Here is a 23003-nt window from a genome sequence, read left to right on the forward strand (position 1 = left end):
TAGATGGCGTTAGTATCTATCTGTGTTTCAATAGCGAGTGTAAAATTGAATATTATTTTCTAATTACACATTGTCTAATCCGTCTCAAATGAACAGATAATACGTATTGCATGAATGAAACTCGATATTCGCAATATGATCTTCTAACTTGTAATGACCAGTCAAGTAAGTTCTTAAATTCCTCTGTTATAATAATTTCATTTTAATATTAGATCCTAATAACGTTAGTAAAGCCAAAATACCATTCTTTTATTCGATATTGTTGGCATATCTTTTATTATCAACCTTTCATTATCAAAGATCTATAGAAGACTAAATTTATAAAATCAATGAAAGTAACCTAAAGATTATGAAATTCATTATTACAAAAAATAATTTTACTTCTTAAAAGAAAAGTTATTTTAATGTTACGTACGAATGAAATGAGTAATATATTACCTTTTTAAACGAATTAGTTTATTAACATTTTTACAAAGGATCGTAATAGTTTGGCGTCAGATAAATTACAAGCAAAACTTGTCGATTACGTCTAACATTATATATTATTCTATTCTAATGTTATATATTAACTTTTAACATAAGTTCAAGTCTTAACACACGTTGAAAAACAACCTATACACGCTTTTATTTTTGCTGTATAAATTCCTCTTCATTCGCAATAAGTGCTCTCGCATAAAGTGCTTCTCAAACACGTTTCGTTTCGTTGTCCTCCTTACAAACAATTCCCAAAATTTTCAACAGGAATACAAACTTAAAAAAGAGGTTATTTTCTTTTATAAATATTTATAATATTATTCGCAAATAGTTGCCACTGCCCTTTAGTTTAACTTTTCACGATTTAATATTATACAATTATCAAAATTGATGCTTTCAGGGATTGAATAATACTATCTGAGCAAAATTATTACACCCAGAAGACTCAAGTTTGATAATTCTATGACAAAAAGTGCAATTAGTCTCATACTGGAATTACCAACCTCCAATATGTACTCAACTATAATATATTTACTACAACTGAAAAGATATCTCATCAAATACTATTGTGGTATTTATCCAAATATTTTCATAAAAGAATTACCAATTGTTTTATTATTATCTTATAGTGTACTATAGCCCATTTTCACATTTCTTTTTATTCACTTAATCATTAATTTTTGCAATTATAAAAACAATTATTTTAACTGGTTTGGTAATGCTAGCATTAATATAACAAGTAAGCCCAACTTATCGTTTCCTGAATATCGATTTACATCGGCTCTGAGGTCATACGAGATCCATCGATCCGTACGCCAGAGAGAAAATCACGAATCTATGCCAAACGTTTGTGAAATTGAGGACATGCACGTACACACACTTGCTCTGGGACTCTTCCCTGGTGGCATTGTGAGGCGTCTTTCGTGGCGAAAGTTTATTTACAGTCGGCGAGGTATTTTCAATTCTGAAGCATGGCTGGATGCACGATTTTGCGAGACCCTTGATCTCAGGAGAGTTGAATTCTCACAGTGCCGACGTCCGGCGGTTTAGATGCTTTTCAGAATGTCCGTTTTCATTGTATACACGCTACTATTTCTTTAACTTAACTTGTTTAACAGCTTCAGGAGGGACAGATATTAACTGGAATTTAATATTTGTCACTGATATATATGTCACAGTTTATAAGAATAGTTGAATGCTATAGAATTATTTGTAAGTCGGATAGAAACACTAATTAACTAATATATAACTGTTATTTTTCAAGCAAACGTGTTTTAGGATATTATCACTCTATTGTTTCTAAAGTATGAGTAAATAATATTACTCAAACTAGGTATTAATACTTAGAGGGACAATTGATAAATTTTTTTTCAAAGATGCAGTTTAATATAAGTTGTTAAACGCGCCTTGAAATGTTTAGTAGATTAGCAAAAATAGGATATATTAATGATTAAAAGTTCTATTTCTACTTTTCCATCGAATCAAATTTTGTATGAAAAATTTTTTGTACTTTTATAGTTAGAGAAATATTAACGCGTATACACTTAAATCGAACACACTGTATGCGTAGTCTGTTGCAAGAGTAACTTCATAATTTGTTATTTCTTGTCTTTAATAGATTCGTAGAGGTTCTTTCTATTTTACTGTATATATTATTATAACTTTGCACAGTTGATTGTTCACAATTTCTGACCATATACGACTAACGTAGTATTAGACTTTCGTTTTGTTTATGTTTAGAGTTTAGGCCATAATTGTAGGTACTAATTCAAAAAATATATAAAACTTCAAACACACCCACTTACATATTTTTCCATTAAAAAATCTCATAAAAATCTATACAAAAATTCTTTCATCAAATAAATGATATATACCAAACTTTTATATAACCAAAACACTGTAACATGCTTCAAAGATCATATTAATTTACTTAGATCTAATTAGAACCATAAACCTGATTTATAAGGTAAGCATCTTATTACTATTGAAACAGACTACATATAACTAGTAAGTACATCTACATAAATAATGGCCTCGGCCGGGGCAGTAGCTATACTGCGTGTTATCGTGTATAGTATGGTTGTTCGTCGTTGCAGAAACATCTTATCTAAACTGCTGTCTTATCGTGTATATTATGGTTATTCGTCGTAGCAGAAACATCTTATATTGACTGCTGTGAAATAGAAACGATTTTAACGCGATGTTCCAAAAAAACTTGACTGCACAAGAATTTTGGCTTTGGCTGTTGTGCAGAGTGGTTATAGGTCTCTTCTGTATTTGCTTCTGTATTTGTTCCTGTTGATGAAAAATCGTGCTCGGCGGTGAAAAACAAATGATTAATTAATATTCACATCTGTGGCATTAGCGATCTGTGCATTTAGCGATTTGAAAACTGTGCCAAGGTTTTTGAAATTTTAGTATTAAACTTTAGTGAAAATTTTATCAGTTTCAAACGGAAAGATATGAGATTTTTCTAATAAGATTATTTGTCTTTCTTCTTAAAAAATTATAATCCACCTGTATCGTAATATGTATTTCAGAAGTTTTAATAGTTATAGTTTCCCTAGTAACGCACCATTGTTTTTACAATTCTAAAAAGTACTTGAAGTATGATAGCATTTCGTATTTTAATTAACCTCCTAGAAACAAAATTTTATTTTCTAGCAAGGGAATAGAGTTGTAACTAATTTTTTTAATTTGAAATCCAGGAATCATTATATTAATCGACTAATGATTGCATCAAACAGTATCAATGAAATCTCTGATTCTATAGTGAATTAAAATTTAATTAAAAAAATAGTATTCGCTATAATCTAATCTTCTTTGTAATAAAAACATATAAGGGGCGAGCTCTGTTATATTTGACTTAATTATTTATTTTCCACCACCGACACCACGTTTGACCAACAAATACTTTCCTTGATACTCTGCAAGTTACTCGCCATTCTCTTATTCCTTGCACGTCTTACATTAACAATAATTATTACCAGTAAAGTCCCTCGAACACCGTCTAAATCCCTCCACGCTATCTTTACACCGATCAGTATCCCATCAACGAAAAACTCAGTTTCGAGCCTCCACGCAGACCGTAAAGGAATTTCACGGTGCTCAGTTCTTTACGATTGAGCACATTTCACGGACAACCGTGACGAAACTTGGTAGTATAATAGTGGAGAAGAGAAAAGGAAGATGAAGAGAGAAAAAGAGAAGGAAAAGAGGAGAAAGAAAGCGAAATTGAGGTTAGGGAATAAGGGATCGTGCGATTATGTACAGAATCTGCGTGTTGTAACGCGGATTTAAGGTTATGTAATTCCCATAATTTATGCGTGTGGTGCAAACGATGAATCCTTAAGCTAAAAATCTTCTCGATTTTAATTAATATCATCAAGATCTGTTAAGGACTTCCTTATTGCGATGACACCGGTGGAAAGTCGCGTTTTTCTTCGGGAATTGTTTCGATCCCACGCACCTTGGGATCAGTGAGTTGTTGCACGGTTGTTATGCGAACGGTTTCGGTTCGATTTCACTCGGAATTGCTCGAGATCGCGCTCATGCTCGTTGATTACAATACATCTGATGCATTCCATTCGACGAAACCTTCGGACAGAAAATATCTTCGCGAATAATCGACGTTATTCCGAACTTTTACTGTTGATCGAACTAGTATCGGTAATTGAATTATTAACCCCCTTGCGGTATCTAATTTTTTCCATGAGTATTAGCTATTTATATCAAAATATTCATATCTTTTGTGTGCAAAATATCGCATGCAATCTGTATTCAGGAATTCTTGGTTTGAAATTAAATTCAGAGTTAAAAGTGGATTTTGGTACGAGCATAGTCTGTATCTTTGATCCTACGAGTGACTCGATATTAAGACGCGAGAAGTTTGATTAATCCTTTCATAACGTAGCACGTGATTCAGGCAAGATATAAAATATATTAATTTCATAAATTCTCTCGTATTTTCGTTGTCTATTTTCAATGAATTATTATTCCTTCTCTATCGGAACGCTGTTTCTTAGTTGCCCATATCCTGACAGTAGAACTCTATTTATTGCAGCGAAATTTTAATTAGTGCCTACTTAAACGATCTAATATCTGTTTATTGGCTCTACTTATCTGAACGAGAATTCCTAGTATACGAAAAAGCACTGATAATGAAATATAACATGAAAGTAAAAAGATATACGAGAAAACGAGCGAAAAATCACAAATAACGCACTCCTGAATGAGTAAACTCTTATCAAATATATGAATTCCAGTTATATGAGCTATTTATCATCCAATGAGTTCAATTAAATGAAATTCTACTATAATCAGCATCTAATCTTTAATATGCATGTACCGATATCAAGAAGATCTAGAAAGAAACCAAATATCGACTGACGACCGGAAACTCAACTAACAAAACATCTCCAATTTCTATCTATCCGAAGATAAATATGAATACGAATTAACACGACATTTTCGCCATCACTATCTAGAGAAAAATTCGTACACGATACATACGTTAGATTGGAGATGAGGAAGGCGGCTAAAGGGGATAAGGAAAGGAAAAAATGGGAGCTCGATTTCACCTTGCTAATATCGTCCTGCAGCGATTAACATGACTCGTCTAATTTCAGCCTCCTTCTTCTTCTGAACTAATTCTTATTCGGCACGGCGCCCACGTTCAGTGCCAGAACTTTGGAAACGATGTTTAAATCTTCAGGACTTCCAATCCCTTGCGCGTTGTTCGGATCTCCGGCGATTCCAGACTGATAAAGAAGCTGTTGAATCTGCCTGGCCGGCGTGGGAGGGTGCGCCTGAGACTTGAACTGCGTGAAAGAAAAGAAGTTCCCTGGAGTCCTGTGTGGAGGATTAAAGCGAACATTTGCGGTATTCGCTTTATTGTCCACGTTGAATCCGAAATTTCCAATAGAATTAAAGGCTTCCTGTCTATTAAACCTCGACGCAGGTGCTAACGAAGGCTGGAAATCGTTCGAGAAAGAGCCGAAGCTTTGTTGCAGTCTCTGGTGATGCTGGGGTGGTTGCAACTGTTGAGGTTGCGGAAGTTGTTGCAACTGTTGAGGTTGTGGAAGTTGTTGCAATTGTTGCAATTGCTGTGGTTGAGGTAACTGCGGCGGTTGCTGTTGTTGAAGCTGATGGTGTGCCTGTGGCTGTTGTCTGAATGGTTGCAGACGTTGGTCTGGTTGGAAAGTTGGCTGGAAAGCTGGAGACGCGTCAATGTTTGGTACTTCCAGAGCCAAACTAGGCTGCAGGTGAACGTTCGATTCAACAGGAGGCTGAAAGTTTAAGATGTTATTGCTCTGTTCAAAGAAAGACTGCTTTTGAGGTATAGGACGCTGAGGCTGGAATCTATTCAGTCTCTGCTCCTCAAACTTAAAACGTTGCTCCTCTAACTGTTTGAATCTAGCCTGTTCTTCCAGTCGTTTCAATTTAGTTTGCTCCTCCAACTGTTTGATTCTAGTCTGTTCTTCTAATTGTTTAATCCTAGCTTGTTCCTCTAGTTGCTTAATTCTAGCTTGTTCCTGCAGATAAAACTGGTGCTGTTGCTTCTGTCTCAGTTGTTGCTCATATAATTGTTGTTGCCTCACTAAAAACTGTGTCTGCTGGATCTGTTGCTGCTGAAGTTCCGCCAATTGTTTCTCCAGAAGCTGCTGTTTAAATTCCAACTGCTCTTGGAGAGTCAGAGCTTGTCCATCGTTGGGCGATCTAAATATTGGAACCACGCTTTTGGGTACACCTTGTTCATCCTGTTGCACGGTAAACGCTGCTACCAAGGGTGCCTGGAAAATTTTAACTTCCTCTGTTTTGTCTTTAGAGTCGTTAGACTCGATCACTGTTACGTTCTTTCTTGTTGATACTGTAGGAGTGATTTCAGTTGGTTTTGGAGCAACCAAGGCATTGGCAGTGGCAATTCCATTGGAAGCACTTCCTGCTAAACTCTCAGAGATCTCAGTTGCTGGTTTCAAAGTTAAACTCTCCACTTTATTCACTGAAAACGTGGCTTGCGTCGTTTTCTCCTTCTGTTGCACCTTGGGTTCGGTTTTGATTCCGAAGGTCGCTGAATTTTTCACCGGTAGTATCACGTTCTGCACATGAAAGCTCCTAGCGTCTTCTTGCGTAGCTTTCTCGATGTTCATCATTGGCGTCTTCAAAGTTACGTAATGAAAGGCGTCGATGAAACTGGAATTCTGTAGTTTATCTTCGCTCGGTATATCGTCGTCGCTTGGGAAACTCTTGAACGAGAACTTACTTTTCTGCACGTCGAGATCATCGTTCAGATTCTTCTTTGCTACAACCTCAAAGGCGCTCGTGTCTCTTTGAGCGATGTTTTCCGATTCCTCTTTGCTCTGCTCAGCAGATTCCGCCTCTAAGTCGGTCAGGGCTTTCAAGAGAGCTCGGCGAAGGTTTTTGTCCAGTTTTATTGGTGCTTGGGTCACATCCAAACCCTTGTCAGGAATCCCTGTCTCTTGAGAGTTCGTCAGGGTGATCGACACTGTCGCCAATAGAAACACTAGCGTTACCTGCAACGTTACATAAGAATATTATCCATTAATTAAATTTTAAACTAAAGAAAATATATTATCGAAATTTAATAATTATCTTTTAGGTCTATATTATTGAAATAAAACTTTTTACAGTTATATGAATAACGTAATTTCGATAGAGAAAATATAACAATGAATGTCGCTCTTTAAACAGGTCGTCTGCTTAATTCTTAAAACTTTCAGATTCCCATAAGAACACAATTTTAATATCATTTAAATTACACAACAAATATTCTTTGCATTATACAACACAGTATAGATGCCCTATTTGAAATTAGACATCCCATGTGCCAAAAGGCAAATTAATTTTGAAAAAAAAAAGAATTAAAGAATTATTGTAAGCTTATTGAAAATTCTCCTAAAATATGCAGCACACTTCTCAAAGGTATATCTCATGTTTATTTTAAAATCTTCTATGACTCATATTAATGTGACATTGAATGCCACAATTTCTTAATACAATTTATTAATTAAAGGTACAGAACTTACAAAAAAAAAGAAAAAAGGTATTTCAGCTAAATAATCTTAACTAACGGACCTATGTCACATCGATAAATAGAGAGAATCCGAAAGTTCCTACGCATACGTGATCAGGTAAGCGGAAATTTATTGCGGCCGTTTTCGTCTTTTACTAATTGATCGAAGAGCATTACTTTATAAATTCGTACGACGTGTATGAATAAATTCTGTCGGAACATCTGGACGTTTCACAATGATTTTCTCTTTTTAGAAATGTCGAACTTCGACAGGACTTTCGTCCCATGAAGAATACGAGACGTAATTCCATTTTTACATAATTATGGAAGGAATGCCTGTATAAGCGTGTGAAAATTTGTCGTCTGTATTACGTGCTTAAAATAGAACAACGAGATATTAACAAGTTTTTGAGCCATCTTTTAACTTATTAGTTGACGTATACCTCTGAAGATCAATAAACGATGGATTATTCGTTAATAAATAATAAAAATACTTTATCAATAAAGTATCGTTATAACAATCGAATACTCGATTAATAATCGTTGATAAAATAAGGCATTAATTATAGAATAATTTGTTAATTACCTAAACAAGATATAATTTATGATTCGGTAAGTCTTTTTAGATTTTCTACTTTTTATTTGTTAGATCTTTTTCATTCAGGTTTTTTGCTATCTTTTAACACTCTTCAATGTTTTAGAGTTACATACACAAAGAGAATAATACTTCTGGAGTAATTCAGTAATTAAAAACCAAATGCAGTTCATGGTTGAACGAACAATGCTCACACACTATAAAATATTGAATATCGGCCTTCATCGTTGTTTCTCATTACAACGGCTATAATGTGTGCCACTTTCTTGCTACATGTTTCTACGATACGCGATCATTCATACTTCGATTCGCCTATACTTATTCACAACCGTTTCACGCTATAATAATTCTTAATTCGATCTGAAGCAAATATCACGCAATTATTCAATGAGCCTATTTTCGAACAACGAGCGTATTTTCTAATGCTAGAAAGTAGGTTGAAAAGTATAAAATCCACTGGCAATTTCTATTAGAAGAAAAAAGAAAAGATATGGAACAAGGTAAAATGTAATTGAAATTTTCGCTTCGATTATAGCTGATTCCTGTTATTATCGCGGATCTTTATCCGAGCAGGGCGCTTGTTACTCACTGAAAATTACGATCGTGAATTATTCTATTTCTCTAACTGAATAGCTGTGTGAAAAAAAAAGAGAAAAAATTAAACACCAAGTAATTCTTACTTTTGTAGTTTCTTTCGTCGTAACAGGGACGATAATTTGCATAGACGCAAAGAATACGCAAGAAATTTCAACGCAAATCTTTTACCCACGCTAGATTATTACGGATAATGACACCACGTTCTTAACTTATTTCGCACTTGAGAGAAGTAAAAACCTTCGTACGAATGCTTTTCAACTTCTCAGGTACGTTACATTCTAAGAAATACGTAATACAATTTCGAGTTCCATTATAATTGTAACTAAAAATGAGCCGAATAAGCGCAGACACTGTAACTGTATCCTGTCTGTAGGTAATCTTGTTCAATGATAATAACGTTCCCTGATACAAGATTAAATTAAACTTGCCAAATCAGATTCAGACATGTCGAAATCGTAAAAAGCATTGCGATAACCTTCCTTGTTCTCTCAAAGATATTCATTTGTACGTCACCAATTACGATATCGTAAGCGATCGACATCCAACATACACTACATCATATTCATTTAAGTTTAGATTAATTGTACCGTATCGTACTGCAATTGCACTGTGTACGATATATGTTCAGAATGTATAGATGCTATTATTTCAATTCGCAATTTTTCTTACTGTATTTTACACTTACTTTTTGAAAATATTCTTGGTATATATTTCGCCAATCGCGATCGCTAATGACCACGAGAATGGTCGACGCAATCTTAAATGAAATAATTAAAAAATATATATATTGCAGGACGATTGGAACGCGAGGGAACACACGTGGACGTAAAGAAAGATGTTTCGCCAGTATTGCACCTCAGTTTGCTAATAAAAAAAAGAGGAAGAATAATCAGCGATGCTGTCTCACGGTGTAAAAGGTGCAAAGATGTAAAAGGAAGGCGGGTTATTGTTCTGATACAAAGTGGCTTTTCGAGAGAGGTAGACTGTCTTACAGTTGAGAAACAGATCATCCGTTTGAATGCGTTTGAAACCACACCTTCGTTAGGTCGTAAGTTGCCTTGTGTTCGAGTGGATGTTACCTCAGCGGCGAACTTTCACACCAGTCGTTAAAGCAACTACGACCGAAAAGGAAAAGCAATTTTCATTTCTGGCCGGCGAAGGAATGCCTACGGGGCCCCGGGATGAAACGCCTCTGTTCGCCAACGACGTTACAACGTCGGCGTTTCGTGCGTTTAACGAGCCGAGCGTCGACCGCGTGTCCAAAAGAGAAAAATTCAGCTGTACGAATATTGCATCTGTAAGAATACCGTCTTGTGGTATCTCGTGTGACTCTTGACATTTCTGATGAAAGTGCCACTTCGGGAAGAGTTCGCACGCAGATGCATCGAGTAGCGTGTAACAAAGCGACGTGTACAAATATTCGGATCGTGAGATGGGATAATGAAGGATTCGTAGAAGTGGGTTGGTTAATGGTAGCCTTTGTGGTCTATGAATAGGGAAATTAATTTTGCAGGATGGACGTTGATGGCTATTGATATTAGGAGTAGGGCATAAGTACCATTGGACAGGATTTTCATTTTTGTACAGAATTGTCTTCTCTTTTTTTGTAAATATTTCCATAATTTTATAAATTGCTTCTTCGTCGGATTTTATTTTGCAAGAGAGGAATTTTCTAATTTGGTTTTACTCTTCTCTTCTTCGTAGATTTAATTAGAGGTTTTGCAATGATCCGATTAATTCGAATATGTAATGTAGGAATAAAAATGTAGAGGAAGCAAGCTGATTGTTATGAGATTTCCCTTTCATGGAATATTATTTTAGAAGAATATCTGTGCAAATTTGTATTAGAAGCACAATATTGGTATTTGTATTAAAAGTATAGTATAGAGCATAGTGAATTGATTATTTTGAATATAATTTGGAAACTATAAAATAAAAGTGTAGGAAGGATAGTAATTTCTCTAGGTTTTCTCTTTCAGGGAATTTTATATGGAGTAATGAATGGACGAACATTTATTGAATTGAAATAACGCACTATCGTGTAATATAATATATTCAATTTAAATAATAATACGTTTAATTACACAGAAAAAATTTATTCCAATAATTTTGTCAATTTCTCTTTCATAGAATTTACCTTTGCTGTTGTCTACTTTATGAACTTACTGTTAGTAGTCGTTTTGTAATAGTCTAGTTATCTTGGATGTAATCTAGGATGTATAAAACGAAAAAGTTTTGTAAAGTGGTGTATGCACGAGATAAAAATAATCTATATAATCTGGAATGCAGAAAACGATGGAATATCTTTAAGTTACAGTCGTGAAATTAATCCTGCGAATGTAAGATGAATTTGCTTACAATGTGCCTCGTGTTCTGTTCGTGCGAATAAAGTTGCTGTTCGTTCGCGTTATTCTTTTCTACTTAGATTAAAATTATGATTTCGTTATTTTTATTCGAAAGGATGATTTTCATTTGCATTTGATTAAAAAGCGATACCTATTTTTCTAAGAATTTCTACGAAATATCGTAGAAATGTGTTTCATGGTTAATGGACCTGTCAAATTAAAAAAAAAAAAAAAAAAAAATGACAAAGGGGGAAAGTATGCAAAGAAAGTGATTATTTAAGAATCCTAATTGTGAATTCAGTTTGAACAGCATGGAATTCATAAAACGACACGCAACCAGCATGTCCAACATTTGCATTATCGATTTCACTCTTTTACGCTTATTGTTACCATAGAACGTATGCTTCGAGATTTGTCACGCAGCTATATTTATCTTATTATCTAATCTACCACTGACAGCATATTTTAAGCAAAATATAAGTTGTTACTGTTGTATTATGTTGCAGATAAATACCAGGGAAAATAGTCAAGGATGAAGAAAGCTCAACGATGCAAAGGAATATAAAGAGGTGTAATATATTCGACGTCTAACAAAAAGAGATTTCTTACGTTAAATATTAAATAATAGAAATTGAATCGACCGAATAACATAAACCGAATGATGCTAATTAAACCGTAATTGAATTTTTGAGACTTAATGAACGATGAATATAGTAACAAAAAGTATAAGATTTAAAAGAAACATAGTACAAGATAAGTACATGGTATTTTACAAATTTAAAGGAAACATAGCAAAATATAGTACTTTACAAATATTTTTTTCTCTAGAGTATCTCATATCTCCCGATAGAAGCTTGTATAATACACGACGACCTTGGAAAATAGAAATCTGAAAAATCATGACCACACGGATTAGAAAATAAAGATTAGAAGAGAGATTCTGTTGCATAACTGGCAAGTACCTGTTTTTATAACATTTAATATATTTCTGAAATACTTTGTTGCAAAACAAAATAGAGCGCACACACCCCCTTTCATCTAATCTGGCATGGATCTTTAGAAAGTTTCTAAACCGCCGAATAATCTCTTAGGCTCGTTTGGTCCAGCATCTCATTAATATTTTCAGCGAACACTCGGAGAACAAGACTGGAGTCGAGTCAAACAAGCAGCTCGTCCACACTGTTGACGTAGATTTCACTTTTGAGAATCTTGTCCGGTGTTTGACCATCTGACACGTGTCATTTATGGCGTGTACGTGCACCATAAATTAAGCGGTTGTAGCTAAGGAAATGTTTTCCCACGATGTTATGACGGATAAAGAATAGTAGCGGTGTAATTTTTGGTTGTTACGGTAATTAAAGATCGTGTTCGATGTCTTAATTACGCGATAAGAAACTACTTGCGAAAATGAATGTTACAGTAACGAAATGTACTACTCTCCTCTTGATAATTTGTCGTGCAAAAAGAGCTGGATCGTACAGGTATTCTTTGATTTTAAACGATTACAAAATATTATAAGTATACTATAAAAAGTGTTATGAAATGTTAGAATTATTACATAGGAATTTATTTTACTTGTTAAAACGAATATTTGATTTTATATAACATAATTAACCATAATACAATTATATTGTATCGAGTCGTATCTTCCATAAGATACAGATTATTACATTCTTATGTCGTAGATGATGCAATTATTTTGTTAAAGTAACATCTCATTTACCATAAAAGCAATTTTTATTCCGATGAAACAGCGAAACGAATTACATAAATTTTACGCAGCAATCTAATCCCTTGCAATGTACAGGAGCTCGCGAAAGAAGAATTAAATTATTTTAGCGCGTCTGTGCGTGCGACGTCTTCATTGACAATCGGCTTTCTACAAGCCGATTTTCCAGAGGACGATTCCCCAGTCCGTCATTTTCCTGCATGTGAACGGATCCGATGTGAATTTCTCCACGCCAAGCGAATACCCTGCCTATTAGAAAATAACAATGACACGCAAAAAGGCCAGTATTCGTTCTTCCTGAAACAACGACGGTCATCTATGTCTAATTACTCACGAGAAAAATGAGTATTATCGACGATAATCTCGTAGATTAATTTGATCATTAAATACTATGTTATTTGAAGAAATAAGATTCCTAATCTTCGGAAAATGTATAATGTTACATAATGCTCTATGCCTCTTACGCATTTCAAAGTTCCTTTCGTTTACACACAGTTGCTTTACGAAAGAAGTTTCTTCGTTTGGGTTAAGTTCAAAAGATAAGATTCACGATTCTGTAATATTATAAAACGTTCTGTGTCTTTAATCTATTTCCCGTCTATTCGCTCTTTGTTTCCTTAAGAAAAATCAAGATTATCAGCGATAATCTTCAAGAACTATCAAAGAAGTAAGTCAACTATCAAAGAACTATCAAAGTAAGCAAGAGTAGTGAAAAAGAGAAAGAAAAAGAGTACAATTCTTGATGAATATTTGAACTATGAATATTTATGGAAATTCATATTTTTCGAAAGAAAATTACAGAAATACGATCTACTAAAATATTTGCTTTGCCTACTAAATATTACGAATGCGCTACGTTTATGCATATTAATTAAACTACCGATTTCTACACTTACATCTGTACGTATCGCGTGCATTAATATGCACATCTCTGTATCTCGAAGTTTGTCACAAATGCGTAAAAACCCAAGATGCAAAAAGAAAGAAGAGAATGTACAACAAAACGTTGTGCGTCTTTAGTTTCCTCCAAGTTCCGATTCTTTCGCTCGAAATTACCAAGGTCCTCCACAGTGAAACCTGTACTTTTATCATCACGATAGCAGATCAATTTCAAGCACTTTCCTCCGGCTTAATGATACGAGCAGACGATCTACGTACGTGGAAGAAAAAGCAACTGGTTAACCATAAAAACGTCGTGATTCTAATGGAGCGCGGGACGACGTAATAATGGACTTCCGGAATCCGATGTTCCTGACATGGAGCACGTTATCCGACAGCAGCTACGATAACTCTCTGAATAGTAACGTTCTTCTGTTGCGTCACAATTCTGATCTTACATTCTCAATGACTGATCCTCGAAGAATAATCCACGTTAATCGAGAGACACGCTGACCGATTGGGAGTAATTATAACGCAATACTAATCAAAGCGAGCCAGCCGTGCTCCAATTACGATAATAATTATTCGATAGATTCCACGCGATAGCTCGTGTTGCGTGATGCGATCCCACGATTCTCTTTTCTCATTGTTAAAATCAGATTGGATTTCTTTTACAGTTATATTCTCTTCGTACGTTTCTGTTTCTTAGAGAGAAAAATCGTGGAATTTTAAACGAATAACGTCGTCGTAGAAATCGGTGATTGTGTATTTCATAGAATCTACGAAAGTGTCTGTATCGTCTTACTATTTTCCCCGATGTTTCGAATAATTGTCAGTATCCTTAACTTTATTTAAACACGACTGTATTGTACTTTTAGTCTTATCAAATTCGTTCCCGAAGAGATTAAATATTCTAATGTTTCTTGCAACAAGTTCTATTCGAAAAAGTATGTATCGAAATACTTTTCAATGTTATTTGTATCGTATAATTCAACACTCACAGTAACTAAGCAATTACGTATATCTATATGTCTCCAGTATTATCGTTTATATTCTTTAAACACACAGCAAAACACGATACGTACGATAATCGTGAAGTATAATATAGCAATCAGAGAAGCGAACCGTTTCATTAACTTTTCGCACCTAGGATAATAAATATAATTTTCCAATTCATTTGCAAAAAGATATTAAGATAGCGTCTCAACCTCCTCCTATACGTATCTCGTCTTACGTTTCTGCAAGTTAACAGAGTCTTAAAAACTCTTGCAGAGATAAAGTTAATGCGTAACATATATAAATAGATACGTGTATGCTTTCTATGCAGCGGGAAAAAAAAGAAAGAAGGAAAGGAAGATATGAATAAATGGTATCCATCTTTCATTCTGCCGATTTTTTAAAGCAAAATATTAGTCTCATTTCTCATAATTTCCATTTGCACATTATCATTGAGGAATGCATCACGTAAATCGAGGGTTAGATGCGCCTGTAGCTCCTCGCATTGCTTTCTAAGACATGAAACGTACTTTCTTTCTTTAGGCGCGTGTGGTCGCGTATTTGACGGCCGCGGTATAAAACACGTTGAATTTAAAAACGCAAGTTTTTACCGACGATCGAGTTTTAACGAGAAAGATCGGTAATGTACGATTTATCGTCGAAACGACGCGCGTTTTGTACTTTCTTTCTTCCTTTCACGATTTTTGAGAAACTTTCACGTCGATTGCGAAACATCAGCTGAAAAACGTTCTAACAAGCCCCGAAAACCTGTTTCCAGTTTTCATTCGATCCAAACGTACGACAGTTTCGTTCTCTAATTTCCTCGTACCATGTTATTGTCGCGACTCGACGCTGGTTAATTCAGCCGGCAGGAAACGTCAGATAAATCATTTAATAGGCATTTTTCTTCATTTATCCGAGAGTTCTTTTAACTCTAAAGAAATTCTAGACAGAAACACACGACAAGAATACACAGATTTGGATATGAATTTAGTAAGGCTGCAGTAAGGTAATCTCGTGTAATTCTTTCTAGTTGTTGCAAATGTTGAACGAAATATGAAACGATATTGGGAAATATTTTAGAACGTAACGCTTCGTGTTAGAATCATCGAAAGAAACGATCGAACAACCTCTTTGAAGATGTTTATACGCGTCTCAGAGATGCTTATATTATATCCAAATGAAACATCCAAAATAGACTAATTGTAATATTCAGAAGCTAAGTCGAGTGGCATCGTTACTGAAATTCATCTGAATCCACGCTAGTTAAATCTCGTTATATTCTATCATAATTACATAAAACTTGTCTTACAAATGCACATTACAGATAAAACTTGTCTATAAACGCAAGATTTATCGCGATCGTATAAAATTCTCTGCGGTCTGCTTAAGTTTCCATTTCGTTAAAACGAAGAATTTCATCGAACGAAAAAAAGAAAAAAGAAAGCTTTCGTCTGATCCAAACTGCTATACAGCTTCCGAATCGGCCGCGTTAAAAGCTTGCTGCCGATCGGCTACGCGATGATTACCTCGAACCTTCGAAATCGAGTAATAAGAACCGAGATATGAACTTTCGGCAGTCACAGGCCCCGGAGGTTCGATCGCTTAATGAACAGTTATATGGTAGCGGTCGGTTGGAAGACAAAGTGCCATGAGAGATAGCGTGATACATGCTGGTGTTTGGCCAAGGCGGATGAAGAGAGACAAGGTGAAAGAGAAGAGTGGCCGACGGCCAAAGGCGGCACTTTCACTCGGCAGTGTGTCGAGGATGTGCATGCTCATGAACTTGCTACGCGGCTTCGTTTGCTGTGGCGAATGTAGAAGCTCGATCACGGCGCATGCAACTCGAGTTTTGTCACGTGCAAGCCCTGGATATCCGTTTGATGTAACCAGACGCATTTGTGACCGCATTTTCGTCGGATCACTTGAAAAGCGAAACTCCACTCGGGGAAGATCGCAAGATTCGGTTAATTAGTCGTCGTCCGATCAATCGGGAGGTTGAGACATCTGATAGAGCGGAGTGTGGGTTTTTTAACGACAAGCGTTCGTTTTATAGCGACGAGACGGACGACGGAAAGGAGAGGTTTTTTGCTCGAGCATAATGACAAAATTCGGTTAAAAAGTAAGATCGTTCGCATAAGACAGAATAATAACTGAGAGCAAGGGTATGCGTGAGAGCAACGTGACGATTTAGGCTACAAGGTATGAGGATTGTGTGGTACGATGTAAAATCTGATAAGAATGAGATGGAAGAAGGTTGGACGTTATTAAAGCGGAAGAAGCTTTCGAGTGCAAGGCATGTCCTTTTCGAAGATGGATTTTATATATTTGTAACGAGCTATGATTTATATTTGCAAGACAAGTTTTATGTAATTATGATATGACATAATATGAGCAGCATTGGAGCTGGCTTTATCGCAGGTTGAATGACATATTGATATTTCTTATTCAATCTCTTGAGGGAACCTAAGCGTCTTTTGGATTGCGAGAAAAATTGTTTCTTGTCAATTATTAAGAGAAACGCGTGCCTTCTAACTTTTCCATAAAGAAGATACAAAACTGTTAAAGTTAAGACCAGCTTTACTAAAGGCACGTATAAAATGCAAGGAAAGAAGTAGAGCAATATTCTTCTTGTCCTTTGCTCGCCAAAGTCGACAAAATTAAGGTGAATTGAAGTTAAAATATCGTCCACACTAATCGTTTTCAAACACACGTATCCTGATACATTTTACGCAGGATATTCCAACAAAGCTGATGTACGTAAACAGAAGGTACGTATCCACTTGAGAGAAAAAAAAGTCCAGCTATATTTTTGGGACGCAACGTTGTATCTATAAACAAAAGTGGCATTGTAAATAAAGAAATATAGAATAGAATAAAAAAGATGGAAAATAGACGTATGTGGAATTAGAATCTGAACAATTGCGTATTCCTGTGGCGTTTATCTGTCTCTAGCTGGAGCCAGGAAAAACATACGACTCGTTACAGTTACGTGAATCACTGCGAAGACGGTTTAAGGACGATGACAGATGCCGATGAACGAGCGATTCATATTTCGAGCAGGTTCACGCAGCAGAAACGCGGAAATCCTGGCACGCGTGAAAGCAGCGTTTCGACAATGTCGCCAACGTGGACGATTATACAACCGAGTCCTTGGCGTTGAATAATGTATAGGATCCCGATTGGCGCGACCAGCAGATGCGACAGAATGAAGTAAAGTGCAATTAGCTTGCAAAGTACGATACTACACGTCGTATCGCGGGGCGACGAGTGAAAGTCGAGGATGACAGGTTTGTAACGACGCCGAAAGAACGTCCTCGTTCGGGACAATTTATCGGATGAGGCACATAACTCGGATGGAGTCGTCGTCGTTGATTTTGTGCCATCGATGAGATCGATGGAAAGCGATCGAAGAAGATGGTCCGATCAAAAGGAGAACTCGAGTAATAATATCTTAAACGAAATATAATTTCAAGTAGGTTCGCTCGTTCAGCTTGCAGAAGTTAAGGGTTGAATAGTCGCGATTTAAGACTAGAATTGGGCTATGTGATTATTTACCGTAATTTTTCTTTTGTTTTATTATTTATAAGTAGTTATTATACCGTTTTTACTTGCTACTTATCATTGGCTTTAGCCTTTGGATTTTATAAATTTAACATAAATTGTGATAACTTTCAGTCTCAAGACTGTGTACATTGATAGTGAAGTTCTAATTAATAATAAAAGTTCTAGAGTTATAGTACTAACGATAGGAACTGGCGTTAATCGATTCTTCGGTGATAAACAGATTAATACTATTCGTTATTTGAATTTATCAAATAAAATAGAAGGGTTAAGCCTTCTTTGAGTGGATTTTCCCTAAATTTGATTTACGTGTATAAGTATCCCTTTCCTCCAATAACTGTGGAAGAACGAAACAAAGAGACAGTAAGGCAATTCACCAGAGAGATCCATTTTGTAACGAGAAACGATCAGTATCTGAATATGAAACAAAAATGATTATTAAAAATGTTGCTTTTTCGAAATGAAACAATAGTCAGAAAATAAAATTCAAGTGGAAAAAATAGCGAATGAACCAATGAGCAAATAATACACAATTTTAGTCGAATAGAAAATAATAAAATTGCCTTTTCTTTTATGAACCAGGAGTAAAAGTGTTTTGAACAATCTTCCCACGCCACCAGGCACTCGAATTACTTACGAACGTTCGTTTAGACATCCTAACTATTTTAAAGGTATCTTCGATTGTTTCGTAACGATCTCTTAATAAGTTTCGAGACTGGTGATCGGAGGCTGATCTCGCTTTCGGATTGGGTCACGCGTCATCATCGTCGAGAGAAAAAACTTTCTTCTGGCCAAGGATGGAAAAGATGCCACCTGCTTAAGGTTCAACGAACCCATCGCCAAACGAGACGCATAGTGTCCACACCCTAATCAGGACTCTTGTCATAAATCGTTTGGTAATTACTTTCTCCTAGAATGTGATTACACTGAGCGGAAACGTGACAAGAGACACCTGATCGTTGTGGCTACGCGTTGAAACTGCGCGGATAGCCATTTCTTTCAGGGGCTACAACAATCCATCGTCATTTGTTTTGCCGACGGTGAAAATAAATAGCACGAAGAAATGCAGCCTTTCTCAGAAGAGATGCAAATATACAGATGATTCATGACTTGTTATTGAATGATACAAAACTTGCGTATAATTTCTGTTTTTAGTGAATTATATATATTATGTAACTTGGTAGTTTAAAGAAGTAGAAATAACAAGAGCGACGATAAAAAATAAAATGTTGTTAGAAAAAATCATTTCCAAATTGAAATTAACGTTTGAAAATTGAAATTGATATCATTATTTATGACGTTGTGGGTTTATCGAGCTTCTCTTAGCTGCAGTCCCTTTAATTTGTCAGAGAACATCATCAGAGAATATCGTTGAAGATCTATTTGCCATCTGTAAACGAGAAGAATTGTACAAAGGAATTTTCAAAACACCTAGAAGTATCTACTGATTATAAATTGAAGAATAAATCAGATATACGAGATGTGATTAACGTAATATAATTTTTTGCTAAATATCTAAATTTCTGATACTCGAATCGTATCTTCCCGAGAATATCGTTACCTTCTCTGAATTTATATTAAAACATATCTTCTTTAGAATATTGTTCTTGTTTTTAATAAAAATTTGCTTTGATCCTCCAATTCATCTCTGAGGGATTTATGAAGCAGATCAGAAAAGAAAAAAGAAATATCAATTTCCCTTTACTAAAGAAACACACTTTTCCTATATTTATAGATTCTATCTGTAAGATTAAAAGAAGTGAAACCATTTATAGGTTCCCTAAAGAAACGACAACTAAAACTAAAATGATAAAAGAAAAGTTGTGACCATAACCGCGATATTAAGTTCCCATACGCGTATAAATTATCACTATAAATGGGCAATACCTATATCTCGAGTTACGTATCACTAACTTCGAGAAAGTGTTGGTCTGAAATGAAATTCACCAATTTTTCTCGCGGGACGAAGTTCGTTTTACGATTCGCGATCCCCTTGCGTGTTACACGTCAGTTAGTAACTGTTGCATGAAGTCAATTTTAATTTCAATTAATCGCTCTTGTACTAGATAACAATTAGGTTGTCCAATTTGCAAGTTCGCGAAATATGCGTGTTATATTCGTGAAACTTCGATCGAAGATTAATCCGATCTGCTGGATTATTTATCTTTTTTTTTCTTTTTTCTCTCCATGAATAATTGAAAATGTAAGAAAATTTCAGAAAAAAAGATTTATTATACAATAATTTTGGATCTTTTCAAATAATTCTAAGGAGAATAACATGGCAAGAAGGAAAAAGTTGGAGGAAAGCGGCGTGATGTTCGAAAGAAAGTTCTTCGCGATAGAAACGTGTAGCACCTTCAACAGTGAAACTAAAAGTCAACGAGGAATTGAACGATACTTTGAACGCAGTATGTGCAAACGTTGAATAGAAATTAACCCCCTTTATCTAATGATTTGTAAATTAATTTAATACGCTAAATACATAGTTCCAGGTGTATACACTTGAGATAAAGAGAAATGTAAATTGAGAGAAAAGTATGACAAATGAGATACAGTCTTTTTTTCTTCGTAAAACTGTCATTTAACAGATAAAAGTTCTAAATATGTATTAGAAAGTTTAAATATAATGAATGGAACATCAGCTCTTAGAATGCTACGTTTTATACTCTATACATGAAATTGATTTATCAGATATCATATTTATAATAGAAATATCAGTATTTCCTTTGGTTCTATTAAATACATGCTTTTTTATATCTTCAAAGAAACCACTTGTACTGGAAATAGCTCATTATTGTTATACAGAAGAATACTTTCATTTTTCACAAGGTTGCTAGTAATTGTATTCATAAAAATGATATTTTTTTTCCATACTCTAGCGTTAAAGGATATAAACAAGAAAGTATTACAGCTTTATGTAAAAGATACTAAAATATAATTGAAGTAAATATTGTTCTTTTTTTCTTTAATACTCAACAGCTATATAGAATTTCATTTTTCACCTAACCCAATAATATCCCTATAATTTTTTCAACGAAAGTAAGAGGAAAATGGTATTATTCTCGTATACGAGGATGACGTTCAATTAAACACTGGTGTAAAAGGAAATTCCAGCCGCGTGTAGACCTGGAAATATTTGAATCGCGGGGCGCACGAACAGAGAAGAGAAGAAAGTCGCCTGTAACAGAATGCTCATCGGGAACTTCTTCAAACTAGAAATCTGAATTTTTCCAGCATTGAGTCGCACGGCACAGGTAACTTTCGATTGCCATTGCGTCGACTGTATTTACACGGCACGCACCGTGACACAGAAAATGTTTCTTTTAACGTAAAACTAGAACAATTATAATCAAAAGCAAGTGAAACTTACTCTTATCATCCTGAATAATTTCCAAACAATTGTATGTAACAAGTCCTGGTTAATTTGAAACAAGATCAACGAAATATCAACATTCTTATGATAATCTGTTAGATAAAGAGAAATATGTCGGGACTTTCTTCTCTGCACACAATCGAGTAAAATCTCTCGGACGTCTCTTCTCACTTGCCTTTTCAAAACCAACGGTTAACACTTTTCACTGTCACACGACACGAGACCTGTCCATCACCATCGAAAAGGATATAATGTACACGAGAATAAAATGAGGAGAACCAAAGGCGAAAACGATAGTGAAATAGAGGAAACTTATTGAAAGAAAGAAGATACAGTGAATGAGTGGTTTCGTACTCACCAAGCTCATGATGCTGTCTGTGCCGACATTCGGTTAGCACGCGGCTTTTACTCAGGAAGATGATCTTCAAGTAGCGATAGTTCCGTGAAAGAGGAGGGGTCCACGATGTTGATCCACGTGTATGAAACGATCGAGCGAGAAACGAGTCGAATTAAGAATCGCTTCCTCCGCTATCTTCCAAATATCGCAGAGATTCGTGGGCAAAAATGTTACGTTCCCATTGTCCATTTCGAGACAGCTTCCGGTATTTTTGACGAAGAAAATCAAAAACTGACTCACGTACTCGTAAATTTTCGAGCATCTTAATCTGCTTGAAATGTTTGAAACGTTCTTCGGATAGAATGGTTTGGACAATTGAGTATTGAGAACTGAATCTGTAAAATCAACAATATTATTATGAATATAATTTATTAAAAATAATATAATCTGATCGTTGATGCTACACTTATAATTGACATTATTGATAATATGGCGATTGTAATCTGTCATTTGTATAAATACCTTTATGAATGTTAAATATTTTAAGACTCTGGAAATCTCTTGATCGTTACTTCTTATTGTTCTCCATTTCATAGATATAGAAAGAATAAGATTCTAACGTAGAGTAAGTATTAGGATAAAGTATCGTTGAAGTTGATTATTGCTTAGAAAACCAAGTGATTTTCAAGTTATGTTATGTCTCCTTAATGATCATAGTCCGATGTATGAAAAAAAGAAAAAGAAAATAAAGAAAGTAAGAAAGCGATTATGAAGGATGAAAGGGTGTGGCAGGAAATATAATCATAGAAGGGTTAAAAAGGGGAAAAGAGACGAAAGAAAAATGGAAAAAGACACATATATATTACCGCCCGAAATTAAACTAACATATTTTCTACAAAAGTATTCTCAAACACTTAGTACATATTATCTCTCAAGTATTTAACCTTAAATTATCAAGTACTTAATGTTTGAACTATTAACGCAAGTACTCAACGTTCGGTATCATTTCAAAAAATGTATTACTTATCTTAATGGTGACGTAAAATATACATACCACAGGAAACTGGATTACGTAATCTCC

The 23003-nt window shown here is 35.1% G+C and overlaps 1 protein-coding gene and 1 long non-coding RNA gene across 3 annotated transcripts; one reads left to right on the forward strand and one right to left on the reverse strand.

Moving 5' to 3' along the window:
* Positions 1 to 4: 4 nt before the first annotated feature.
* On the forward strand, positions 5 to 12618 carry LOC126870239 (uncharacterized). Of its 2 annotated transcripts, XR_007691237.1 has the most exons (9): positions 5 to 165; positions 875 to 3713; positions 7215 to 7416; positions 7508 to 7625; positions 7762 to 8119; positions 8209 to 8602; positions 8791 to 8965; positions 9493 to 9677; positions 11551 to 12618. It is a non-coding gene; the product is annotated as an uncharacterized LOC126870239 (long non-coding RNA). The 2 variants fall into 2 exon arrangements; XR_007691236.1 differs by lacking the exon at positions 5 to 165 and having other exon boundaries at positions 900 to 1045.
* LOC126870213 (transcription factor SPT20 homolog) lies at positions 435 to 22970 on the reverse strand. Its single transcript, XM_050627714.1, has 3 exons — positions 22445 to 22970; positions 21944 to 22317; positions 435 to 7007 (listed from the first exon to the last, which is right to left on the reverse strand). The coding sequence occupies exons 2-3, from the start codon at positions 21950 to 21952 to the stop codon at positions 5121 to 5123; spliced, it is 1896 nt and encodes a 631-aa protein (XP_050483671.1). The 5' UTR covers positions 21953 to 22317; positions 22445 to 22970; the 3' UTR covers positions 435 to 5120.
* Between the last annotated feature and the right edge of the window lie 33 nt (positions 22971 to 23003).

This window comes from Bombus huntii, chromosome 10 (assembly GCF_024542735.1).
Source record: "Bombus huntii isolate Logan2020A chromosome 10, iyBomHunt1.1, whole genome shotgun sequence".
Taxonomy (NCBI): Eukaryota; Metazoa; Arthropoda; class Insecta; order Hymenoptera; family Apidae; genus Bombus; species Bombus huntii.